We start from the raw sequence: 27,926 nt of genomic DNA, 5'->3' as shown, positions 1-27,926 counted from the left end.
CTTATCATGTATAAACATTGAAAAAGATGAAACAGATAGGAAAAATGACACAAAAGATAAAGATATTAATATTATAGACGACGAAGAAAATAAACTAAATAATACTAAAAAAGATAAATCAATATCGTTTATCCCTAAAACAATAGAAAAAGGTTTAAAAGATATAACGATGACACTAACAAGTATTGTAAAGAAAATGGATGTAAATGATATGTCAGGAAAGAAAAGTGAGAGTGACGGAGGAGAGAGAGTAACTGAAATAACAATTGAAAGTACAAAGCAAGGAAGTGGAGAAATAGAGTTGAATAAGCATAAAAATATTAAAAAAACTAATACTAAAAAAGATCTAAAATCTAATAAAAATCCACAAACTCCTATTTTAAAAAGAGATTCTTTAATAAAAAGTAAAATAAATAACGATGATTTAAAAAATTACGATATAGAACAGTGTAAAAATAATACAGAAAAAGACATTAAAAAAGAGCTAGTAGATAATTTTAATAAGGATAATGATAGTAATGACAAAGATAGTAAGATAAATACAGATGTAACTGAAAATAATCAACTTTCAAATTTTACAAATAATACAAAAAAAGAAATAACTAAAAACATACAAAAAACAAATAACTCTAACATAAATAAAAACCATGAAACAAAAATTAATGTAAAAGATATAGATATTGAAAATAATCTGACAAGGTTAAAAAACGAAAAAACAACTAACGATAAAAATACAAACATTAAACTACCATTAAATTCAGAAGTAAAACAAACTTTAAATGAATATCAAAATAAAGAAGTACAAAATAATGATTTAGATATCAGTAATTTAAATAAAAAAATAGTATGTGAGCAAAAAAATATAGAAAACCAATATAAAACATTTGAAAAGAAAACTGATATTAAAAATATAACTATATGTACCTACGAAAATAACGAAAAAAATGAAAAACACTCAACAACATTTATACATAAAACAGATAATGAACAAACAGTGAAGGAAACAACAAATATCTATAGCAAAATCCAAAACAAAGATAAATTAATAAAAGAAGAAAATACTGAATTTGAAAATGTAAGAAAAAATGCAGAGGAAAAAAAAATTACCCAGAAAGTTAACCAAATTGAAAATTTAAAAGAAAAATTTATACCACAAACAATAGAACATCAAAACGAAAATCAGGAAGAAAATAATGAAACAGTAAAAGAAAAATCGAAATCAGAAAATAATAGGTCAAAAAATTATATAGAAGGTATTGAAACTGACAAAATACACTTTGATGAGTTTTATAAATGGGTCGATAAAATAGTAGAAGGTAAAAATGAAAATATAACAAAGGACAAAAACAACGGCACAAAAAAACAAAATATATTTAAAACCCTTAGAACAGCATCCATCGACAAAGAACATATAGAAGATGAATCAAAAGCGGTTAAAGATATAATAGCCAAAAAAGTCACAACAAAATACATTGATGAATTAAAAACCGACATACTAACAAAAACACAAGAAACAATAACTGAAACTGCTACAATACTAAAAACACAAAGTAAAGAAATCATCGAACACAAAAAAACAGACAATTTAAATAAAAATTTTGAAAAATCAAAAGATGAATCTCAAAAAGAAAAAAACAAAATGGAAATTACAAATGTAGAAGAAAAAGAGAAAACAAATCAACAACAACTTTCAGAAAAACAACAAATAGATCAAACTCAATTACATAAACATGAAATAAATGAAAGAACTAAAACGAAAAACATTGAAAAAACATCATATGAAAAAATAAACAACGAAAAACATATCAAAAAAACTACCATTTTTAAAATTGATTTTAATAAAACTGAAACAGAAAATGAATTGAAATTAAAAAATTTGAACAAAGAAAAACATACAATCATAACAAATGAAATGAAATTAATAAAATCAAATAATAAAATATCTGACATAACTAAACTTGACATTAATACATCTGAAACCGTTAAACATGAAACTGAAACTTTAACCGATAAAACAATAACTGAAAAAACTGAATTAACAAAATATGATTCTAAACAATCTTTATCATCCATAACTAGTGAAACAGATTTTGACGAAATAATTGACCACGATAAAGATATTAAGAAACCTTTAGGTGATAAGCCTGATAACGCTAAATCTGATGCTAAAGAATTACCAAAATCTTTATCCGATGATAAAGTGAAACATGAAACTATAAAGGATGAGCCTAAATTAGATGCCCCTACACAAGTAAAATCCGATCTCCCTAAATATGACACAAAAGACGATTCTCATAAAATAGAAACTTTAGAGATTAAAACATCTGAAACCGTTAAACATGAAACTGTAACCGATAAAACAATAACTGAAAAAACTGAATTAACAAAATCTGATTCTAAACAATCTTTATCATCCGTAACTAGTGAAAAAGATTTTGACGAAATAATTGACCACGATAAAGATCCTAAGAAACCTTTAGGTGATAAGCCTGATATCGCTAAATCTGATGCTAAAGAATTACCAAAATCTTTATCCGATGATAAAGTGAAACATGAAACTATAAAGGATGAGCCTAAATTAGATGCCCCTACACAAGTAAAATCCGATCTCCCTAAATATGACACAAAAGACGATACTCATAAAATAGAAACTTTTGATATTAAAACATCTGAAACCGTTAAACATGAAACTGTAACCGATAAAACAATAACTGAAAAAACTGAATTAACAAAATCTGATTCTAAACAATCATTATCATCCATAACTAGTGAAACAGATTTTGACGAAATAATTGACCACGATAAAGATATTAAGAAACCTTTAGGTGATAAGCCTGATATCGCTAAATCTGATGCTATAGAATTACCAAAATCTTTCTTCTGTGATAAAGAAAAACCAGATACTGTTATCGATCATAAAAATATATTTGATAAATCAACAGTTTATAAATCTTTTTTGGTTGATGTCAAACAATCTTTTACTTCAGCCAGTAGTGAAAAAAATGATGATGAAGTCGTTAAACAAAATTCTGAGAAATGTGTAAATTCTATTTTTAGTGAATCTGACACAGCTGTTGATATTTCAGGTGAAATTTTTAATACATCCATTTTCCCTTCTAATGAGTGTTATAATAGTGGTTTTATTACTAAAAATGATCTTGGTGGTATTGGTATTAGTTCTTTTGATCCATCGAATATTGATACTTTTACGTCATTTGGTAGTGATGAATCATGTATTAATATTAGAGATACTGCATTTGAAAAGTCAAATATTGATTCAAGTGAAAATTTATGCGAGTTTACGAATGTAACATCTACAACCTTAGATGTTTTCGAGTTTGATCATAGCCTGATTGATTCTGAAAAGGTCGATAATGATTTGATTCGTGAGAAATTTAATATGGAGGAAGATTATAATTTAGATAACTCTAATATAAACAAGTTAACTAAATACAAAAACAATAGTTTTAAACATAGTATTTTGAAGAATGTTGAGCTTCATGAAAATATTCCTACTAGTAGTTCTATATCTCAAACTAATGGTTCTCCATTAAAAAGTGTAGTTGCTATTCCTAAGAAATTTGATGTAATTGATAGTAACACAAATGAGAAAGTTTCAAGTAAAAAATCGTATGGAATTCGAAAATCAGATATTACGATTTCAGGCTTCAGTTCCTCTAAAAATGCAACAGATTTAGGAAGTCTTAAAAAGGAATTTGTTGATAAGAATACTAAATCAAAAGAATCTGTCAAACCTAAAAGTGTTGCAGTTATGCGCAGTTCTTCATTACGTTCTAATTCATCTACTATATCTAAATCATCTATAGCATCCAATAAAACAAAAGTTACGAGATCCCAAAGTACAAAAACGGTTTTTTCGGCTTCTGAATCAAAAACATCGGTTCATAATGTTAGTGTAACAAGCCAAAGTAAAATATCTGGTACTAAATCTAATTCTACACTACCTTCAAGCAGCTTAAAAACTAAAGCTGATACTGAATTAAAAGATTCTAGAGCATTGAACTCATCTAAAAAAATAACCCGTAATATTGTATCATCTTCTGCGTCTAAATTTGAATCATTAGATAAAAGTGTATACAAATCTTCAACATTTACATCTAAAACCCAATCTTTAAATCAGTCATCTATAAAAAAAACAAATGTTCGTCAAGAATTTAAGACTAATATTAAAAATAATCAAAAAGTATGTGAAAGTGTACCTTTAACAAAAATTGCAACTTCAGCTAAAATTTCAAACGAATCTTCAACAAAATCAATTACTACCGTAAATAAAAAAAGCTTTTCAAGAAGTGAACAAAGTTCAAGTCTTAATCTATTAGATTCTAAACGTCCAATAAGTAATACTTTGACAAAAGTTTTACATCCTCTTGAATCACAAGATACAACAATTAAATTATCGGTAATTAATAAAACATTAAATGAAAAATTGAAAAAACCAGAAATTGAAAAATATCGTAAAACAACTGTAAATGAAAACTTAAAAAATATTCAAGTTGTGAAAATACCAAAAACTTCTCCCAAACCTAAAATTAAAAATTATATGGCGTCTACTGAATCCCGCAATAGAAAACTAGAAAACATTTCTCATTTTCAAAGTAAAACATCCGATACTTCAACAAAATATCAGCATATAATATCTGATAAGCAAAAGAAAGTTCCCACGTCTCCATCAAAAATACCTATTAAAGATAATTCAAGTAAAATGACAAGTAAAAAGAATTTATCGCTTTTGGATACACAATCATCATCTGTTTCGGACCCAAGAGTCTTAAGTGCTCCATCAACAAAAAGTGGTTTTGACTTTATATCGTCACCTAGAAAAATAAGCCCAACATCATTACCAGTAAGCCCGGCTCACAGGTGTTTAAAGGCTGATAAAAAAATCAGTTCAGTATTAATTACATCAGAAGTCTTCTCAAATTCCTCAGATCGTGCTTCGTCTGTAGAATTAGTATATGAGCAACCAAAACGTTCTCCTTGTTCATCAATGTCCGAACAACAACCTACTTCTATAACAGAATCAGTATCATTAGACGATGAGGAAACTACTCATTCTTCAGTCTCAGACACCAATCGAGATTCCGAGGTATATACACAATTATTTTTAAAATAAACCAACAAGTAAACAAAATTACAACAGAATTTTCAATTCATAAAAACCATTTTTAAGATTTAAAAAAAAATAATTTATCGAAAATTTACAATAAGTAAAATTTTGTATTTATATAGTTATTAATTAAATTAAGTGGTGTAAGTACATAATTTGGTGTTGTTCACTATGCAAAATTTACAAAACTACTCTAATAATAATTAAAATAAGCAGAGTATTACCAATTCGTAGCTTCTTCTATCAGACATTTATACTACGATAAATGTATTTTGATATAATTTTAACTTATTGTACCAATTGTGTGTATATATTGTTTTTCTTTTCTCTAATAATAAAAAAATATTATATTTATATACATGCATACATACTAACATACAATACATAATATATAGAGAAATTGAAGGGTTCCATATTTTTATATGAAAACAATATATTATAACTATATAGTTATAAATTTTTAATTCCCAAATAATTATGAACTATTATAAAAACTAAATAGTTATACTCCTATAACCGAAACAATCTCTGGGTGTACAAATTTAGTATACTTTATGTATTTAAAAAAAAATTACAACAGTACAGTAACTTCTTAAATGTGTAATTAAAGACATTGTACATGTTAAATGACATTGTAAATATTAGTAATCACTAATATTTTATGTTTAGAAGAGCAGAATAAAGATAAAAATTTGTTTAGTTGATAAAATATTTTGACTTTTTTACTGCTCCTCTAAACTAGTAGTAAATCAACAATTTTAACAATATAGATACATACTATCCTCTACTCCAGTGTTTCTCAGCCTGGGGATCGAGACCCCCTTAGGGGTCACCCAACTTATTAATTAGGGTCACTGACCTATGATTTAAAATTCAAATGCAAAAATACAAAAATTTAAAAGCTCAAATAATAAAATAAAGTAATGAAAAAATAAAATCAATAAATATAAAACACTATTGTGTATAATACTATTATAATAATTAATAATAGTCTATTCAAGTTTATGAAAAAAACATATGTAGGAGGTCGCTAAAATATCGAAATTCAAAAAGAGAGTCACCACAGTAAAAAGGTTGAGAAACGCTGCTCTATACATTAGTATGTAAGATAAGAAATTCTATGCTAGGTGAATATTTTTAACTACAAGACCAATTTAGAGGTACTACTTACTGCTTAATTGCTATTGTTTTCAAGCCTTCAAGGCAATAAAAAATAGTTCTGTCAATAAATTTAATTTAAATAAATAAAAGTTTTCTATCTAAATCGATAGAAAACGGTGACAGTCATACAATTATTATTATTATTATTATTATTATTATTATTATTATTATTACTATTATTGCTATTATTTTATATCGTTATATATTCGTGTTTTTAACAAAATACTATTTTTTTAAATGTTGTGTTAAATAAATAAAATTGTGTTTTATTTTACATATAAAATATGTATAAATAATTTTTTTAAATAAAATTTTTAAACCCAAAACCATTAAAAATGTTGACGAAAAATCATTCACACATAAGATAGATTGTCAGTTTCATATTGAACAATAATACATCAAAGTGTACAAGAAATTATAAATAATTATAGAATTAATTGACGTAGTAAATAGCAATACATAATAAAACATCAACACGATAGAGAATAAGTAGGGAATAAATTTTAAAAATGAATTATGATATGTAGTACAGAATATTAAACAGACAACTCTGTAAAAAATTATTTTAAAATCAATTAATTTTCAATTAATTAGATAATAAGTGAATCGTTTTTAGGATTTTATTATTATTTTATTTTTTATGATCATTTTTATTATTATTGATCATTGACATAAAAATGTTCATCACCAGAACAAATATATATTCTTTAGGAAATTTAAAAATTTTGGAAAATATATTTTCATTCATAGAACATAAACCAATTCTTTGGCGTTTATATTTTCATCCATGAAATTAATACATATTCTTTGTAATATATGTATATGTACACTTTGGCATTTTTATTCTCACCAATGGAATAAATATATAATCTTTGGAAAATATATAAACTCTTTGGGATATATTTATTCTTTGACGTAATATATTTTCTATAACGTGTATACACAAAATATCTAAAAAAAATATGTTATTACCTTAATATATTTATTATTAAATTAAAATGTAATAAAATAAACTTTTTTGGCGACTATTATATTTTTAAATATAATTTAAATTTAAATCTAATTATGCATTTAAGAAATATAGATAATGTATTCATTTCTTATATTTTTGAAAGCTGAGTAGATATTATTTGAAAATGAAATGATAAATGTTCAAAAAAAAAAAATTCCCTAGAAACAAAATCCAAACAAAACCAAACTTTCAAAATCTTCTAAATGGTTTATTCATATTTATTTATAACAATTATTAGCATACTTTTTCCTTTTTTTATTATTTAAACTTGATAATAATAATACAAATTACAATTTACTAAAGCTCTATGATTAGAGCCAAAGAAATATATTTTAAAAATGTGGTGAAGCTTTAAATTATTTTTATGAGTCCAAATGAGTATTTTTATACTCGTTATTTCATTTAACCTTACATTATTTTCACAGATAAACTCAAACATTTTTGACGATTCGTCGATAGAATTGAATTTATTTTTGGAGTATTCAAATCAATTTTTATTATCTGATGACATGTCAGAAGAAATCAAAAAAAGCTTACCCCAGATTGCAATAACTGCATATGAGTCCAATGAGGAAGACATTGAAGTGGCAAATCTATTGAATGGAGCTAATAAAGAAAATAATATTCAAATACAAGAACCACGATCAGTTTCTCCTAAATCAACCAGACATAAATCAAGAATTATATTGAAATCACCCATTACAGCACATATACCAAAGTCACTTTCTCCGTGTTTGTCAGATTTGAATAGCTATACAGATGTTGAAGTTATATCAGATTCAGATGATGAAAAGTATTATATTCGAACTCCTAATTTATCACCAGGGCCTATAGATTATTTCATTCTGACAGATGTCGAAGACTTAAGTGAAGATGAAGGATATGAAAAAAACAATAAAGTTATAGATGAACTTACTGATATTGAACATTTCACAGATGATAAGGAAATAATTAACGAAGATAAAAACACAGAACCCCCTTTAGAATCAATCTCTTATTTTCCACTACCACACAGAGAAATTTTGTTTCACTCAAAAGATGGAATAACAAGAGCATTATCACCATCAGAAGAATCAAACCCTATTTGGCTAAAATCTCCAAACGAAGAAGTTAAAGGTTTTGAATCCGAAGAAGAAATTATAACAGCTGAAGAATACGGAGACACAGAATCGTGTTTTAAAAACAATAACACATATTACCATGATATAGATGTAGGTGTAGTGGAATCTATAGAAACTGTTAAACAAGATAGATGTAAATATAAACATAAAAATCGAGTATTGGCATCAAAAAAAAATATGACATCTGAAACAGAATATGGTAAAAAACAATATCGAAATAAAAATCGATGTAATTCAGAGGTTGAAGAAAGTTTTAAAAAACGTTCAGAAGAAAACAAAAAAAAAACATTATCGAAATACATGTCTGAACCTACTCTAACCAATATGGCCATTTCTAAACAAGATCAAAATATTAAGACAAATAAAATCAAAAATCAAGAAAATAATAATACATTTATAATTCATGACAACAGAAATGGATTTAGTATTTCTGTTGACTTTCAGAGCCAGAATTCGGTATTATTAAGCGTTGGTAGGGATTACGGAAATTTATCAATGAGATGGTTTAATGATGGAATGATCACAGGTAGGGGTTTGTCGGATTATAGTAACAAAAACATTTTAGAGCCATTAGAACCAGGTTATTTTATTAAGAGTAGCTTATATGATCCAAAACAACAATTTGAAGTAGATTTATTCACGTACGGAACAATTAAAACCTTTAAAAATAAATATTTTACGTATATTGCTGTATATACTATTGTTCAACCTATAAATATAGTACAATTATATATAAATAGACCATTTCAAACACAAATTATAATGGACAAAAAGCCTCTGGTAAAAGTTTACTCCCTAAAAGACAAATTTACGAGTATAGAAAGATTACACCCTTCACCTATAACACGACTATCGGCTTTCAAAATATTTAATCAAAAAGAAATAAAAAAACAACCAGAGCAGAAGAAAATTGAATTTGAACCTACAAAACATGTCTCTGATGTAATAAATATTTTTGAAAGTATGTGTGGTAGTCCAAAATTGAAACGAAAATTCAATTTCAAAAAATTATCAATTTTGGATAGTAGCATAAAAATATGTGATTTAAATCAAATATATAATTATACCTGTACCAAAAAAAAATCCAATATAGGTAATTACCAGCTAAAATATATTAAAGGTGATGGTCTAAACTAACATTTAAATAAATACTATGTAAGTCACAACATAAAATGAATTAAGTCACAAAATAATTAAAAATGTATGAAATAACATTTATATATATACCTATATATAATATAATTAATATTTTAACAAAAATTAATAATTATAAAATAGTGTACTAATAATGGGTTGTACAAGATTTACTACATTAAATTATTCAACTAAAAACTTTTAACTTTAAAATATTTAAATGCTTATTAAACTATTGTACGACCCAGCATAATTATATTAATTTATTACAGTAATATATTAATATTATTTTTGTTTTTGTATTTTGATTTTCGTAAATATTGTTTAATGTTTAAATTATTTTTTAGGGAATGAAGCCAATCAACCTCAACAACAAAATGCAAAGTCTATAGATAATTCTGGTAAGTAATCAATTAATTAAATATGATTTCAAATTTAAAATAATTAGATACCACACACATTACACAGTTTTGATGTAAACTTGCAAAAAAGATTATACAAACATTATATCCAAGTGAAACTAAATAAACGCCAATTCCCTGCTTTGCTCATTGTACTGGTATTTATTTAATATAATCAAATAGCTTTTTAGAATAAAAAACACAATTAATGCTTAAAAATAAATATTAAACATGTAACATTTTGCACTAATACGTTTTGTCATACGTTGTTTTAATGTGATAGAAAGTAATGAAAACATTAATAAATCAAAATAACTAATTCTATTTACATACATAGTACTATTAGTACTACCAATTATTTTATAATTGAATTAAATTAAATCACAGTTTTAATGAAATGTATTTTATTTGTATTTCAATTTTATATAATAATAAAAATATATTATAGAATAATAAAATATAATATATTATAATGTATTCATAGTTTGATTTTTGTTTTTTTTTTTTTTTTTATGTAAATAATTTAATTAACATAACATGACCTTTAGATTATATTTCAAATGAATTATTCAGTCACAAAAGGTCAGATTATTTTGAAAATACATTGATCAACACAGTAATTAGCCATAGCAGAGAAGAACTAGCAAAATTAGTTAAGGCTGTGGAAATTTTGGAAAATAAAGTAGAAAAGCAAGAATATTTAACAAATCATTTTCGAGTCGAAAAATCAGAATCAGAAAACTCGTCAAATGGAGTTGGTAGCATAGACAATGTCCAAAAAAGGATTTATCGACTATTAAATGATGTTCAAAATCAAGAAAACCAAATACGACATTCTTTAAACGATATTATGCAAACAATAAATCATTGTGGATTTCCAAAATCCAATAACATTCAAGAAGTTCAAGGGCCAAGTTTCCGTGGCAATTTTAATACCGCAAGTTTACCATACAGGTGGTGGAATAGATCTATGCCTTGCTTGCCATTATCAGAACAACATATATTTTTATCAGGTTCACAAGAATCATTGACTGAATCATTTAAAATATGTTATTTTACTCCTAAGAAGAATAAAAAATCAGCATCAAAAATGTCAAAGAATCGAAATTCTGGTTATTGTATATGGCTATCACATAATAAAACAGGTGAGGTGTGTTGTTTTCGAGTGTAATACTGGATTTTTTTTTATAACAATAAGCTACTAACTGCTAATTCCTTATTTCCTTTAAAATTCCTCACAGTTAATAAATAAAAATAAAGAAATTGATGTATAACTTTTTTGAGAAATAATCGTTTTCAGAAAACGATCGTACTCAAATAAGACCATTAATGGTTAGAACCCCTTCAGAGAACACTGTACCAGATGATTATGAACACTTAGACGAATGGAAACCAGTTGATTATTCAAAAATATCTCCAGATACTGTACAAGAAAAGTTAAAGACAATGTTGAGTGATCCTGGTAACCACGATGAAACTCTTACTAATTTACTTATAGATATGTTGATTGAACAAGAAACTGCTAAGTTAGCAGCTTCTGGAGAGTTATCTTCTGGTTCCTCTGATTCAGATCCACATGAATCTTTAGAAGTTGAACAATTATCAGATTGCTCTTCTCCTATCCCAATAATATCCTCTCCGAAAATTCGAAGGAATGGAGTTGGGGGTTCTCAAAGATTATCAACACACCAAAGACCAACATTTAGAGAAATTCACAAAGACGATAGTGAATCTGATAATGATTATGAATACATAGTAACTGAACCTCCAGAGAAATTACCAAGTAGAAAAGTTACGTTTCGATTGGAATCAGAAGATGATGAAATCGTTTATCCAGGACAAAGTGACAGCGAAAATGATTCAGACTTTAATGTATCTATATCTGCTATTAATCAAGAAAATGCCATAGAAGAAATGAAATTTGAAATGGAAACAGATGTTGGGGAAAAAACTTTAAAGAGGGTAGAGAGAAGATTTGAACGTATGGCTTCAGAAACTTTAGAAGATAGTCCAATTGCTAAACAAGCAGTAGAAGGAGAATATCATAGAATAATTTCCCAATTATCAAATGAAGAGGTTGATGTTGCGAATCAAATATGGGATGGAGCTGGTAAATTGAATTGCATTTAGAAGCTAAATAGAATAATAACGCTTCTTTCAATACTAACAATAGAAAAAAGAGAATGGTATAATAAACATGGCAGTAAAGTATATCTTATAGCACTACGATTTCTATGAAATAAATTAATTTGTTGTCTTTGTATAATTTTATATCAAAATATAAATCAACGTATAACAAAACAAAATAAAGCACTATAAATTCAGGCTTCTTTATAGATATTTGATCTACAAACAATTTTTTTTTAATTTAAATAGAAATCCATATAATATAAATATCCTAGGACTTGATCTTTTTGGCGAGTTTGTATTAGTTAGTTAACCATTGTATAAATAACCAATATTCTAATCCTGTATTTTGTTTGTATGTATTTGTGTGTACAGAGCGCAGCCCAGAATTAACAACTAACGCCAACAACTTAGCACTACAAAACTCCATAGATAAAATCCCACCTAAACCAAATCCTAGACATTCCATTGACAATAGTGTTACATCTTCTTTAGATGAAGATGATGTAAACTATACTACAAAAAAACAATTTTGGGAAGAAATAACTAAAACTAATCAACCTCCTCTGCCGAAACCTAGATATAGCATTTCATTTCCAATAAAAGATTCGAAAAGATCTTTAACTAACAATGCTTCTTTAGAATACTTCACAAGTTCATTCGGTACTTCTGATAATGCAGAAGTGCCTGAAATGAACAACAAGCCAATGACAAGTAACCAAACTACAGAAAAAACTGTAGTTTCTGAGCTCACTTGTCTAAAGTCGGAATTGCTCGGTGAACAACCACATATACCACAAAAAGAAGAACATAATGATATTAAAGAAACTAAACGATTAGATTCTGAAACTGAATATATTATAAAATATGGAGAAGAATCATTAGCTTTTGAAAATGAAGGCTTTCAAGAAGATGTTTTTGATGATAAAGTTTCAACTAAAACAGAATATATTCAGTATTCAAATAAAAAAAAAATGGACACAAAAAATAGATCAATGTCATTGCCATCTCATCAAACTGAACATAATTCCTCTAAAAAGTATATTCAGCAAATTAAGCCTCAGATGGAGGGTATACAAATGGAACAAGAATCTTCACCTGAACATAAATCTTTGAAATCTACAACACATCAACAGTCACCAAGCCAAGAAGTTCTTATTAATCGCCAAATTCATAAACACATCTTTTCAAATGAATTGGATGAGCAAATAGATTCATTAATACCAGAAGAAAAATATTTAGGCTTAAAATGTGAAAAAAGTATTTCAATGAACTCAATACATTCTTCATCTGATAAAATTTCAGGAAGTACTAGTGAAAAATCAATTACAAAAACTGAATCTGCTGAATCATCTGTACTCGATGAATTACCTGAAGAAATAAAATTAAACAAAGTTATTTCAAAACAGTCAAAAGACAAAAATTCATCAAGTTTAACTCAAGATCATATTGATGAAATTCCTTCGGACTCTTGTTCATTTATTGAAGAAAAAGAAAAATCCATTTTACATACTGAATCAATGGATTCTTCAATGATTGATGACGAATTACATCATGAAATAGAAAACGAAAAAAATATGTGTTTACAAATTGTACCAGATCGTATTATTCACACTCCAGAAGAACACATTCCAGATACAATATGGGAAGTCACTCAGCTCGGAACAGATGAACAAGAATTAGAGAACATCGATATTAAAGATCAATGTCTTTTCCATAAAAATTTTGTTCAACAAGTTGATTCTATAGAATCTCGTGAAAATACAAAAAAAGAAATGACTGTAGAACTAGCTAAAACTATAGCGGTACAATTAATTAATGAAATTGAAATCGAGCTTACGAAACGTCATGATGTGTTGGCCAATTTACATCATTTAATGATATCGCCTGATCAATTTCAACAACTTGAAAATAGTGGCTTTTTAGATATGGAAGGAAAAGATTTGCAATTAAAAATTATGGAATCAGTTTTAGCGAAAAAATCCAGGGACCAATTAAAAAGTGTATCAAAACATGATACTATTACTTCGAGCATTGAAATTACAGATGAGGATTTAAAAAGTAGTGGTTTTGAAATTGAATACGAAGGACTAACAAAATCAAATATCACTGAACATATTATTCCAGAAAGTGATTACGAAAAATCTAAAACAAATCCCTCCAATGATGACCAGGATATATTTAATGAATATAGACAATCTTCACATGATGAAAAAGAAAAATATTATAAAGAGGAAAAAGATAATTTAATTATTGAAGCGTGTATAAGAGAACAACAAAACCAAAACAATAATCGAATAGAATCTCAACAAAAAACTTATTTTTCGAGTGGGCAGATTGATCATAAATTTATATCCGATAAACACTGCAATGAAACTAAAACAGATGTTCTTGAAAATAAGGTAATCAATGAAAATAATCAAAAAATAGAAACACAAGAACTTGGATCATATTACAATTCCAATGATGATAATAGTGTTCATGATATTCTTAATTCGAGTGAAACATCAAATACTGAAAAGGGGAAAATAATTAATGAACATTTCGTAAAAAATGATAGTCATAAATTTCACTCTAAAGAATGTTTTGAAGTAGAAAATAAACAAATTATACACGGGGAAACTGAGGACAGTATAAATAATGAAAAACACGTTGATACATTAATAAAGGATTTCGATGATGAACTGATAAAAGAAGAACAGCACTCAGAACAAACCACAGATGATGGATTGGAAATATATAATATAGATAGAAAAGAATACCGAGCAACATCTTGTATTTTGAAAGAAACAGTGAACGATTATAAAAACGAAGTAACAATTATAAAAGAATTTGAGCCATGTTCATCAAAGTCACTAATCAAACAACCAAGCACGGAATCTTTTCCTTCAAAAGAAAATTCCGTACACTCACCAACTTCACCATCGTCGTCTTCAATTGATATTCGTGAAGAAAAACGAGTAAATTTTGATACCGTTGTTTTGAGAAAATCTGATTCCATTAATATTAATAAACTCTCATCAAAAAAACCTGCAGATTCCAGTTCAAGTGACAGCCATTATCATTCATTTGATCTCACGTCGTCTAGTAGACCATGTTCGTCAGACGTGGATGGCCTCTTAGCTGGATCTTCTGAGTATGAATCTGCCATTTCCGTACCATCAAATGAGTATCACACTGCAATAAGTTCACTGAGTTCAAGAGAATCAATGAAATCTCTAGATTCTGAAAGTTCTGGAAACCTTGCTTCAGTAGAAAACAGTGAAGCATCTGAGACACTTATTGCATCAACTGGAGATTTAGATTTTGACCAAGATGGTTCAAACTCAATTTTAGAAGATGAAGATAAAATAGAACCATATGAACAAGAAATACCAATGCATATAATTAGAGGAGAATCTTTACCAATTATAGCAGAGTTAACTGAAATGAAGTATAGTTGCATGTATAAAACCCAACCATTTTCTCAGCCAACTATTAATAGTGAAAAAAATACACAAAAAATGAAAAGATCACATGAAATGACTTTTCATCCTATGCCAAAACATATAACCAGTGACAGCTTATCTGATTCATCATCCCACGAAGAAAAGTTATTTTCTAGTGAGGATGCTAGTATGAGTATATCGAGTACAGAAGGCCAAGCAATACAAACCGTTGTTGAAGCAATGAATGGATTTCCAGAATCTGGAACAAACAGTTTTAGCTTCAACGATGAAAATACAAAATCTGTTGAAACTTCGACGGAACAAAATGAAAACGAATATTATGACAATGACAACAAATCTGTAACGATTCTATCATCTTCAATACCAACAGAACATGGTGTTTGCCAAAATATATGTACACAAATGACCACAAAATCAGAAGAAGTACAAAAAAAAGGACACCGAAGAAATAGTAGTTCATTTAGTAAAATATTAATGGAAGACTTTGACACTATTGAAAACAAAGAAAGTGTAGATACAAGTTTATCTAAAGAATTTAAAGTTGATAATCAGCATTTAGAACATATTCAAGATGTATCTAAAATGAAATTTGAAAATTTATCATCGAAAGATATACACGTTTTAGATTCAGAAAAAGAAATTACTTTGATACATGATAAACACAACTTTGATATACATGGAAGTATACCTGATAAACATAGTTTTGAACATATTGATGATATTGCCGAATCAGATGCCGCTTTTCAAATGGTACCTCATGTATCACCAGCAATACCTGCTTCTTTACCCCCCACAATACCAGAAGATCCTTTTTCAGAAGATGAAGATGATTTAATAGAAAATTCTATAGATACTGTTCCTAATATTATGATAACGGAACATATGGCTCCTTTGGTTGATCGAGGTTTTCATTATCCTGACTTGGATCTAGAAGCAAAAGAACTGGAAATCAAATCTTCAACCCCACAAACCCCAGCATCAATTAGTAGTAAAGAATCATCAGATACAGATCAGGGTAGAGAATACATAATTAATGAAGAATATGACCCACACGAAGAACCTTCATGGACTGTTGAGGAACAAACAGTTCTTGAAAATGTTGAAGAAATAGAAGAAAAAGAATCGGTTTCATTAAGTGAATCCTTCGAATTAGTTGATAATATTGAAGAAAAACTTGCAGACAGCTCAGAAGATGAATTTGTAGTTATAGAAGAAATAGGAAAAGAAGCTAGAGAAGATGATTCTGAAGGAAAAGCAATACAAATTGAAAGAAAAACTAAAATAATTCATAAAAATTTGAGCAGCGCTGGTTCATCTCAACATGAATCAGACTCAGAAAGTCCGGGATCAAAAAGTCAACTTGAATTAGAAATTACAAATCAAAAATGGGTAGAACTTCAATTTGAAGATGATAATACTATAAACGAAGTTTATGGATACAATATAGAGTATGAACGACCTCCCCTTGAAGATATCAAAGAAGAAGATACAGACGATTTGCAAAGCAGTAAAGTTGGGAGTATTGGTAGTCAAGTCAGTCATTCAATTGATAGTTTTGGCAGTATGAAAGAATCATTTAGTAGTACTCCAGAAAGTAAAAAATACTTAGGAAAATCATTAGAAAATGATAATATATCCGTGAATTCCCTACAAGAATTTGAAAGATTAGAACAGTTGGTAAGAATCGAATCAATGAAAGCTAAATCTTCGGGATCTTTAGCATCTACTACAAGTTCTTCTAATAGCAGAAAAGATGATTTATCATTAACTTCTCTTAAAGATTTTGAAACAATAGAAGCAGCTTGTTTTAAGACTGAGATGATTGAAAAAAAAGCTTTAGCTACTGAAAAATCATTAGAAGATGAAGAAGGATTATTTAAAATCAATGAAATCATCAAAGAGGCTGAGATAAACTTAGAACAAAACGAAGATTATTCTGAAAAACATTTATCAGAAGATGATAATTTAACTAGCACAGAATCTCTTGACTTAAAAACAATTGTTACTGAAATGAAAGTGTCGGCTTCTCTTGAGCATATGCCAAATATTGGGTTTGTTGAAGGAAAACAAATCGATTATGATGACTGCATGAACTCAAGTGTTTCAAGTCGTGGTTTTAGTAGTCCAATTATGGATGATCATTCTAAAGAGTCATCATACAGAAACAGTTTAATTTTAGGTAGCAATGATTCACTAGGACCAATAAGTACCACATCAACGAATGCCACTTACCACTGTGAAACTGGATCTAACATGTCTTCTAGTTTCACAAGTGGAGGTTCCAATACTATGGTATCCAGTATGGAAGGCTTAGATAAAACTGAAAATAAAAATGATTGGTTTGATGAACATGAAAATTTTGAAACATATAAAAAGGATTCAGATGGAACAGAATTCACTCACAAAATTATACGATTGCCTGCAGAAATACATAAAGTAACGGCAAAAGGACCCGAAAAAGAAAAAATTATAAAAGATTTTGTAGAACACTTTTCACCTGGCGAATTTCAAGAGGATATGGAACGTACAGATGAGCATGGAAATATATTTGTTACACGAATTGTACAAAAACGAATGGTTTTTGATACTGAAGAGCTAACAAATAAAGGCGTTTCCGAAGACGAATTAAACGAATGTTTGAGAAAACTTTCTAAAGATGCCCCTAGTGGATTTGAAATCAGTAAGAAAACGTCAACACATATTGCAGGTATTACGTGCATTAGATATGTAATATAAGGTCATCTTCATCTGTACATAAACTCATTGTATTTTTCATTACTATTCCAATACTATATTCTTCATAAACCCATATTTTAATAACCTTTGCATGCTTTAAAATAAAACCTCAATTGAATGTTAGAATTTTTAATAACAACTTTTCAATAATAAAACACTTATATTAACACTTTCAAATACCGATATTTTAAATAAATAATATGATTAAAATGTTATAGGATCGTCTGAAGAGATAACTGGACCATCAAATAATGATACAAAAAAAGGTAAATAATTTTAATTTATAACAAATGCATGAAACAAAAATAATTTACAAAATATACAGTTAGTGCCCAATAAAAATTAAATTATATCTACTTTATTTATAACTGTGTATTCACTAAATTTTATTAAAACAGAGGTATCTCTAAAAGAGACCAGATCAGTTGCCTTTCTCACACATCGTAGCTTATTAAAATATTTTCTTTGTTGAAATGTTTCTTTTTACATTATTAATATTAATAAAACTGTAAACAAATTATGAATTATTAATATATATGTATATACTAATTAGTAATTACTAATAATAAAGTAAATTGATACATTTTAATATATTAATCTATGTTAGGTATATTTATTTTAAGTATTAATAATATGTAACTTAAATTTTCTATTTTCTCTTGAAAGAACGATTCACCTATGTACGTACATGTATGGTCTTCAAATAACTGACGCATAAGATAAAACATTTTACGTTCAGAATAATCCATTTAATCCTGGCTTTTATTATTAGAATAATTTAACCTATTACAAAATCTAAATATATGGATATTATGTTCGGCCCATACAAAATTTATTTTATGTTTTATCTATTTTAAAACAAATTATGATAGCATTTTAAAATAATTGTTATTTTTTTTATTTATATTTATAATTTGTTTCAAAATTAAAATATCAACAAATTCATACTTAATAATATCCTTAGCTTTAAATTTTATAATAGAACAATTCACTAAAGGATTAAAAATAACGGAGTAAAATGTATTATTCTGAACTTACAGTTTTTCATGTTTTCCATAAGTAAAACGGAAACAACACGCGTGGCCTACTTATAAATAATAACAATTATATTATAAAAAACAATTAAGAACTAGATTATTGCAAAAACTATGTTTGAACCTGTTGCCTCTATTTCTCCCTAACACACAAATTAATCTAGGGACGCCGTTTTATAAAAGATAAAATTTTTGAAAAATATCTTTATGTATAAATATTATCCATTTGTACATATTTAAATATATAAATATTAAAAAATAATAATAATAATGCATATATTGCGTAGGTATTAGATTAAGAAATTCGATAAAAATTAATATGTTAGTATTTAGTTCTTAGATATTAGTAATACTTAAATTAGTAATTAGATTTAGACGCTTTTTTGTGGTGATTGGTAGAGTTGCAAGTGGCTGCATCAAAACCGGAGTTGAAGTGTGAAATTAGTATGGACGACGATACAGAAATAGATCTACGCGAGCATGACTGGCGCTTTCAACATCAAATAAATACTGGTTAATAATTAAATTATTAAATAATAAGATTTTAAAAATAATGAATTTAAATGAAAATTATTTTTTAACATTTATTGGCTATCTAATTTTTACACAATAAGTTAATTTTCTTCATAACTAATTATATTATGAAAAACTTAATAGGTATGATAAAAATATAATACTTATCAAACACATACATCTTTTATTATCTTAATTAATATTGTGAAAGTTCTTACAGAGCATTATAGAATAGTCTTTAAATAAATCATATACTTATAATTAGTAAAAAAAAATTATTATCTATTAATATGGTTAACCTAAGAGATAAAAAATACTTGGGTATGCATAAAGGTTATTTATTTTAGACCACTCTTCTATTTTTATGCTTAAATTAAATACATACAGTATATAAGCATTTACTTATTTTTTACATTTAGTACCCTACTAACTCAATTCTAGAATTTTCAAAAAGGTATTGGTACTTAATATTTATAATATACATATCTACATTTTTTATGGCATTTAGGTCATACCTTTGATAATACAAACTTCTATTCTCTATAGCAGTGTTTCTTAAACTGTATTACGCAGAACCCTGGGATTCCATGAAGATCACTTCAAGGTTCCATGAAGCTTAAGTAATTTTCTTGAAAAATTTTAAAAAATTACCTCAAAATATCTAACTAAAGATAAGAAGCAGATAGTTGGGAAAAAATGTTTGAACAACTTTCATCAATAAAACCCCCAATATTAGAATATTTGTAATAATAAAATAAGCAATTTCATTAATCTCGTTAAAATTACAATTTAATCTAATTAAAGTAATCTAAATATTATTATATACAATTATTATTATTATTTTTATTTTAACATATTTTATAAATCAAATACCTTTAACACATTATTATTGCATGAAATAAATATAATTTTTATTGAAAATATTCCTAAAAAAGTTAAAAAGCTAAAAAAAAGTAAGGGTTCTACGATAAAAGTGAACATCAAAAAGGGTTCCACAGATAAAAAAGTTTTAGAAACGCTGCTCTAAAGATGATAATCTAAATCTATGTCAATTGAGTTAGTATTTTTATGAAGTTATAATCAGCACTTATAACTTAAAATATCTTTTAGCATATTTAATCTATAAATTATACTTATAAACCAATAATAGCTGGTACCTGTTTATAATTATAAATGAATATTTAATAGAATTAAAATAAATCATGTTTTATTGTGTGCAAAAAAATGATATTCTTATGTATTGTAAAAAAATTTGTATCACTATGGTACTTAAATTTTTTCAATGTCATTAAATATTAAGAGCATAAAAATACTTATAATTTTAATACATACATAATTTAAATATAAAATGTAGCGATTAATATGCATTTTTAATAAATTTCTCTTCAATTTAATTAATGAAAGATACAAAATAACTCAAGAGTTATTATTAAACAATATTGAATTATAATAAATAAATTTAAACGTGTGCAATTATGAATTACGTATCTTTGATATAAATACATAGATAACTAAGTAAAATACTTACCTACCTATAGTTATGTAGTGAAATAAATATTTGTTCACACAGTTTTCATAAATCCTAATTTAATAAAAAAATATATAAATTAGAATGTGTATAATACACACATGCCTAAGGTTTATGTTATACCTGACATGTGATTGTAAAATAAATAGAAGCAAAATAATCCTTGACTAAAAAATTAATGAATAGTAAGAAATAACTTGCAAAGTTGAAATGTTGCATTTGATTGTTTTAGTATAGCTTATCTTGGTAGGTACCTTACATAACCTAATCACACACTAAGACACAGAGTGAAGTAGTATTATATATATATACACAATACATTAAAAAAATAATATTTAAAATTATTAATGAAATTAACTACTAAATATACCTTTTTTAAACAATAAACCATAACAGTTTCTTATTTTCTATTATAAAATAATTTCTTTATGATCAATAGGTAATGCTTGATATCTTGGATCATTTACTGTTTTGTACAGCTATTATTATACAATGCAATTTTTTTAAATTAATTACCTACAAAAGAAAAACTAGCCACAGTTATTATTCCAGTTGTAAATAACTATAATTTTAATCATGCAATCATACTTTACATAGATTAGAATTTCTCAACCTATGGTACCTATAGTGATATGTAGATACCTAATAAGTGGTATGCTAAAAAAATTATTCACACATTTTTCAATAAACAAAAATAAAAAGTTCTTAAGTGATAGGCGCATGAACATTTTTAAATGGATTGGAGATACTCAGGTAAAAAAAACGTTGAAAACTGCTGATATATATATATATATATATAGATTGATTCATTTTTTCATTGAAGTTATTCATTTATAGATACCTACATAATTTGTCTTTTTTAATCTGACCTTAGTCACAATATTTTATACACATTATAATTTGCAGGTTTTAAGTTTTGTTTGATAGTATAGGTACCTACATAATACATAAATTAATGTCAAAAACTATAAAATGAATAAAAATAATTTTTGTTTTAGAAACTGATGACATTACAAAGCCAAGTACATCTGGATGGTATGTATATAATTGTGTTTAATACAATTTCAAAATTAGAAATTAAAATAATAAAATATGAATGATGTTACTAACAATCTTGGCGTATAAAGAAATCACAAAAAAAAAAAAAACAAAAGTTTAAAACCAAGGACAAAAAATGTATAATTTTAGTTACCATTTTGTAAATAATAGTTTGAAAAAAATTGCATTGAATTTTTATTAAATATATTTCTAACAATCTTATTCAATAAGCAGCCTTTAGATAAATCATAAACTTATAACCATGTATAAAAAATAGATTGTTACATAGATTGTTATTTTCACAATTTAAAAATAATAATTAATGAATGATAGTATGTTAAAACCAAATACCTACACATAATTTTTACCCAAAACATAACATGTCAACAATACTATGATATATTTTCAGAATAAACCGTAATGCAACGTCACTAGTTAATCAAATTGTCATATTAATTACGAATAAAATACAAACACACAATAATAATTTATAAATAAATTTCTATATTTTTTGTTGACTTGTTTTATTTACAAAGAAACTTGGTAATGAAAAATACTTAATTATTTCAGGACCGGAAAATCAAAATCGAAAGAAAATGTATCTGAACTGTGAAGTCAATATATAATATAATTTTTTAATTTTAAAAATAAATTGTTTGTCACTATTATTATTAGAAAATATTATTAATAATGTAAAAACATTTGGTAGATCAATCTGAAAAAATATGTAAATGGAAAGCTACATTCCAATAAATATTTGAATACATGTACTTATTTAAAGTATTAATAAATATAATAAGTTCTCATCATTTAGGTACCTATTACCTATACTTAGAAATACTATTCGATTTCATTTTGCAATTAAATTAAATTATATGAGTAGGTACATTAATATTTGTACCAATATAATTTGCATAATTTTGAATATTTATTTCTAAAATAATGAATTATTATTTAGATAATAATTATTATATGTATTCAAGTACTTCATATGATATTGAAATTAACAATTTTTATTTATGTTATATTGCTTAACATTTATCTCTTGTTTGTCTTACAAATATTTTACTAAATAAACCTACCTACATGGCTACAAATAGAAGTTAGTCTATACCTATACTTATATTTTATATATATATATATAATAAATATGTATACATAATATATATATATACATATTATTATTATTCATCATATTATCCCATTATTATAACTTATTATTGATATTTTTATTTTAACTACAAAATAATTTATTGTTACCTATTTTATGTCATACTTAATGAAATTTTGTCATATTGTATAAAATTTACTTTTAAATAAAATGACAGCCCATTGCAATTAAAATTAATAGGCAAAAACATATTGTTGTATCTATATAGGCTGTGCGTTATTTTTGATGAATGAATATGATGCTTTTAATAATCAATAAATGTGTTTATTTGTTTTGTTTAAACCTATATCCTGTCATCAATATTTTACTTATTTTTAATGTACTTAAACCTATCATACGTATGGTAAAATCAAATAAAAATACAAAAAAAGTGAATGAGTATATTAGTACATATGGTAGTCATATACCTATATTCTATGAAGAATTCATGTTGAGCTGAACAATGAAAATAAATACATTTTTTTAATATCAATAAATAAAAATAATTAATATTTATTTTTAAATTGTATTGTAATTTTTCTGATACATTTAAATAGATAATTTAATATTCATAGATAATAAATAGAATCAATCCAATAACATTGAAATGGAAGTACTGCGCCAATGATTTTTTCCATAAAGTAAGTAGTAAGTACTAGGTGCCCAGCTATCTAGTCTAAATTATCAAGAATATTACTTTATTAGCACCATTACCTGTTTCATCTATAAGGACTAAAACTGTGGAATAAGTTTTTCGGCCTATAAAATAGTCAAGAACTTCTCCTCATAATTCAACTGATGACCATTCCTTGAATAGGAAATATTGGATAAACTTTAAACCATGTTTATACTGAGATGTATATTATATTATTGTCAAAATAATTAATAATTATAGATCAATAATGTGGAGTATGAAGAAAATTAAGAAGAAAAAAATATTATGTTTTTTTTGAACTGAAAAGTTTTTTATCACTTTCAAAATTTTGAAGCTTGCAATTTACCAACAGCAAAATCAAATTTAATTTTTTAAATAACAACAACTAACATAGTAACATGTTTATTTTTTAGTGGATTCTAATGGAGCTTTTTTTTCTTTTGAAAATATTGTTAGTGAAACCATAAGTTTTGGTTCACTAGCTTTATCAACTCCAATGCTCTTAAGTTTAATAAATTTATTAATAGTTTTAATTGAAATAGTTGGCACATTTTTAAAATACATAAGTTATAAATATTATTAATTATACATTTGTACGTAAAAAGGTATATAACATGTATATTGTATATACTTATTGTACACTAATTGTATAGATTGTAAACAAATAATAAATGATTTTAAAATAAATAAAATAAAAGTATATCAAAATTAATAATTTTTGTATTAAAAAAATGTATTCATTAAATATTTAAACAATTACTATATTGTAATAAGATAAATTAATAAAAATTATGTTTTAATAATAAAAAATATAAATAATTATAGATTAAGAGCAGACATAAATACAAAAATAAAATACGCATTAATAGTTTGCTCAACCAATGAAAATTATAATGCAAGCCCTTATTAAATGTTGAGTAGATTATTGACCTGGAGCAAGCAATGATTTTTCCATAAACTTCTTACGAGCAAAACATAACCACCATTTAGATGGTTTTCCATCGTCAGTTGAAAACACTTTTTCACAAACTCTTCGGCCAGTTTCCTTTCGTAATTGCTCCAAATATTGACGCATAATATCTATTTACAAAAAAAAAAAATTATTTTTAAAAATGATTAAATTTTGAAAAATAAATAGTTTAATGTCAAAATACCTGCTTCACCAGTTGATGACGGTTTAGCATAAACTGAGTTTAATGGAAACCCAGCCTCTCCAGGTATATCAAATCTATAAAGTGCCAATGAATACATTTCAGACATTCCTTGATCTTTGCTTTGACATTTCTGAAGTTTTTTTAAACACTCAGTTATATATAAAGTAATATAAATCACAACACGATCAGCTTCACTCTAAAATATAACCAAAATTCATCAAATTAATAATTTTAATTTAGTAATTCGTAAATTATACCATTAAAAATTAAAGAATACCTTAACTTCGTAGGATCTGAAAAAAACATTTGCTTTAAAAAAAGATAACGCCTCATCAATTATATCCATGTCTGCAGTTGTTGGGCTGAGCAAAGGCGCAGGGCCTTTGTATTGAGACTTTATTGGAACTATTGCCATATTTCCAGTCAATTGCTGGTAATCTTTTATACTAGAATGATAGGCCTGATAAAATAATAACAAATTATTTTATAATTATTTGATTATAATACATGGATAGATTGCATGTATTCTATTTCAAGTCCTGAATACTTATAATAATTCATCAAACTTATAGTTTATATCGATATTTCTCTTTATTAAAGGAATTGATAATCTATTATTGTACTCTCAAATCTTATAAATAAATAAGAAAACACAATAAATTATCTCTTTATAACTTATATAAAATAAAATTAAAAGTTTCTGAACTATTGACAATTTATTAATAATATATTTGTTAGCCAGTAATATGAATAAAAAATCATTAAAATCTAACAAGTTTTAAAATTTAACTTAAGCTATTATTCAATGCATTTATAATAAGTGTTGATAACACTTGACTCTCTTTAAATTAGAAACCATACTCGATACATAATAGTGATGTAAGTAATATGTCATATTTAAGCTACTTAAATCATTAGGATGGGATTTTGTACAGTAAATGGTCAACACCCGTGTCATAGACACACTGTATAAAACATTTTTAGTTGATAATTTCAATATTTTTTTTAATATTTAGTGTATTATAATAAACATTTAATATGAAATACAAAATAATATAGTGTTAGTGTTCAGAATACAACCAAAAGTTAACGAACTATTTATACAACAATACAACACATTCAACAGTCCACAGCATTAACCAGACTAGTATGATATTAAGTTTCGAAAAAATTTAAACACTTGGGTAAAAATTATTCAGTATACTTACTGGCATGATGCTGCACCACTTCAAAGAGAAATGAAAATATACAAATCAATACTGTTGTGAAGACTATAGATGGCGAATAAAAATAAAATATGATTAAAACAAACTATCTTTTATGAACATAGCTATTAAATAAGTTATAAATTAATAATATCTAAATTAATAGAACTCACCATAAAATTGTAAGTTATATCAATTTCGTTCATGTCTTATCAATTATCACTTATCACCATAATACATGGGACATACTATAGAGTAAATTATTCTGTGATGATTCAATGACGAGTTCTTGTATGATTCTTGCTTAGAACACATGTTTTTATATGATAAAAATTTTTATACCTATTATCTTTATATCAAAATTCAAAATATCACAAAAATTACTGAAATGACTTAAATTAATAGATTAAATTAGTAAATTGTGATCAATGTATTAAGTAAATCTTTTTGAAAAAACTAGGAATCATTTTGAACATTTAACTCAATAATTGAGACTTTAAAAATTACAAAATGTTATTAAGAAACATAGTAAGTTCTCAAATGTATAACTTACAAAATAACATTTATCTATTATAATATGTCTATTTATTACTTATAATTTAGTACATAAATTACTTATTTTTTTTTTTTTTTTGTTATAGCTATAGTATTATGTGGAGCAATTACAAGAGATTATTTAATGGTTTTAGTGTAAATACAATTATTTGCGTAGCTTACAAAAGTCATTATGAAGCGCTTAATATCCCTAAAACTGCTACACACAAAGAAATAAAAGATGCTTATTACAGACTATCGATGATATATCATCCAGATAAAAATAAAGGAAGTGAAGAAGCTGCAAAAATTTTCCGCGATATAACTTCAGCATATGAAGTCTTGGGAAATGTACGTCAAAGAAAATTATACGACAGTGGTGCTAATCTAAATCAAAAATCTTCTCAATTTACTACCAAACAACAACCTTTTGAAACAATGAGTACAAAAAATAATATTTATAAAACCAATGTCCGTAGCAGAGATTATAATTTTGAAGAGTGGTCTAAGTCTCATTATACAAATTCATTTAAGCAACAATATGAAACTCGAAAAAGGCATACAAGGAATAAAATAAATGAAGAATATACTTCACAATTAAATTCTTATAACTTATTGGCAATTATAGTTTTTTCAAGTCTTTATATTTTAATAACAATGTTTGAACATTTGAAAAATGTGTTAACTGAACGTAGAAGAATACATGAATCTTATGAAAAAAATGAACAAGAAGATTGAAATTAATAATTTATTTTAAATTTCAAGTATTTTTTAAATTAGCTTGATAAAAATTTAAGAATCAAATATAAATTCTATAAATATTAATATTGTTATGTGATTATTTTG

General features: G+C 25.8%; 3 protein-coding genes across 10 annotated transcripts in view; 2 read left to right on the top strand and 1 right to left on the bottom strand.

The window, feature by feature from the left end:
• LOC112596915 overlaps window positions 1–23,066 on the top strand; it is a 78,861-nt gene extending 55,795 nt beyond the window's left edge. For 6 of the 7 annotated variants that reach the window (XM_025342783.1, XM_025342781.1, XM_025342779.1 and 3 more), the window contains 6 exons: window positions 9,904–9,957; window positions 12,460–18,240; window positions 18,488–18,535; window positions 19,703–19,816; window positions 22,343–22,379; window positions 22,953–23,066. In XM_025342783.1, the coding sequence (XP_025198568.1) occupies window positions 9,904–9,957; window positions 12,460–18,240; window positions 18,488–18,535; window positions 19,703–19,816; window positions 22,343–22,379; window positions 22,953–22,995 (6,077 nt within the window). In that variant the 3' untranslated portion in view covers window positions 22,996–23,066. The remainder of the gene's footprint in view (window positions 1–9,903; window positions 9,958–12,459; window positions 18,241–18,487; window positions 18,536–19,702; window positions 19,817–22,342; window positions 22,380–22,952) is intronic. The other variant, XM_025342785.1, reaches the window with a different exon arrangement.
• A 1,948-nt stretch (window positions 23,067–25,014) lies between these two features.
• LOC112597013 (actin-related protein 2/3 complex subunit 3) lies at window positions 25,015–26,827 on the bottom strand. Of its 2 annotated transcripts, XM_025342916.1 has the most exons (5): window positions 26,720–26,827; window positions 26,550–26,612; window positions 25,619–25,801; window positions 25,342–25,537; window positions 25,015–25,267 (listed from the first exon to the last, which is right to left on the bottom strand). In XM_025342916.1, the coding sequence occupies exons 2-5, from the start codon at window positions 26,553–26,555 to the stop codon at window positions 25,110–25,112; spliced, it is 543 nt and encodes a 180-aa protein (XP_025198701.1). In that variant the 5' UTR covers window positions 26,556–26,612; window positions 26,720–26,827; the 3' UTR covers window positions 25,015–25,109. The 2 variants fall into 2 exon arrangements, with proteins under 2 accessions (XP_025198701.1, XP_025198700.1); XM_025342915.1 differs by lacking the exon at window positions 26,720–26,827 and having other exon boundaries at window positions 26,550–26,713.
• Window positions 26,828–27,033: 206 nt separating this feature from the next.
• Window positions 27,034–27,855, top strand: LOC112597012 (dnaJ homolog subfamily B member 9-like). Its single transcript, XM_025342913.1, has 2 exons — window positions 27,034–27,074; window positions 27,188–27,855. Exon 2 carries the CDS (start codon window positions 27,198–27,200, stop codon window positions 27,816–27,818), a length of 621 nt encoding a protein of 206 aa, XP_025198698.1. The 5' UTR covers window positions 27,034–27,074; window positions 27,188–27,197; the 3' UTR covers window positions 27,819–27,855.
• Window positions 27,856–27,926: the final 71 nt, after the last annotated feature.

Source organism: Melanaphis sacchari, unplaced genomic scaffold (assembly GCF_002803265.2).
Source record: "Melanaphis sacchari strain LSU unplaced genomic scaffold, SCAv2.0 Contig36_pilon_pilon, whole genome shotgun sequence".
In the NCBI taxonomy this organism is placed as follows: domain Eukaryota; kingdom Metazoa; phylum Arthropoda; class Insecta; order Hemiptera; family Aphididae; genus Melanaphis; species Melanaphis sacchari.
Note: the sequence above shows the minus strand (reverse complement) of the source record. Positions and strands in the feature narration are given on the sequence as shown.

Coding starts and splice junctions, on each gene's coding strand:
- LOC112597012 (XM_025342913.1), top strand. CDS start 27,198: ATGTGGAGCAATTACAAGAGATTATTTAATGGTTTTAGTGTAAATACA.
- LOC112597013 (XM_025342916.1), bottom strand. Junction 25,538..25,618: donor TCAGATCCTACGAAGTTAAG/GTATTCTTTAAT, acceptor GTTATATTTTAG/AGTGAAGCTGATCGTGTTGT. Junction 25,268..25,341: donor GTCATCAACTGGTGAAGCAG/GTATTTTGACAT, acceptor TTTTGTAAATAG/ATATTATGCGTCAATATTTG.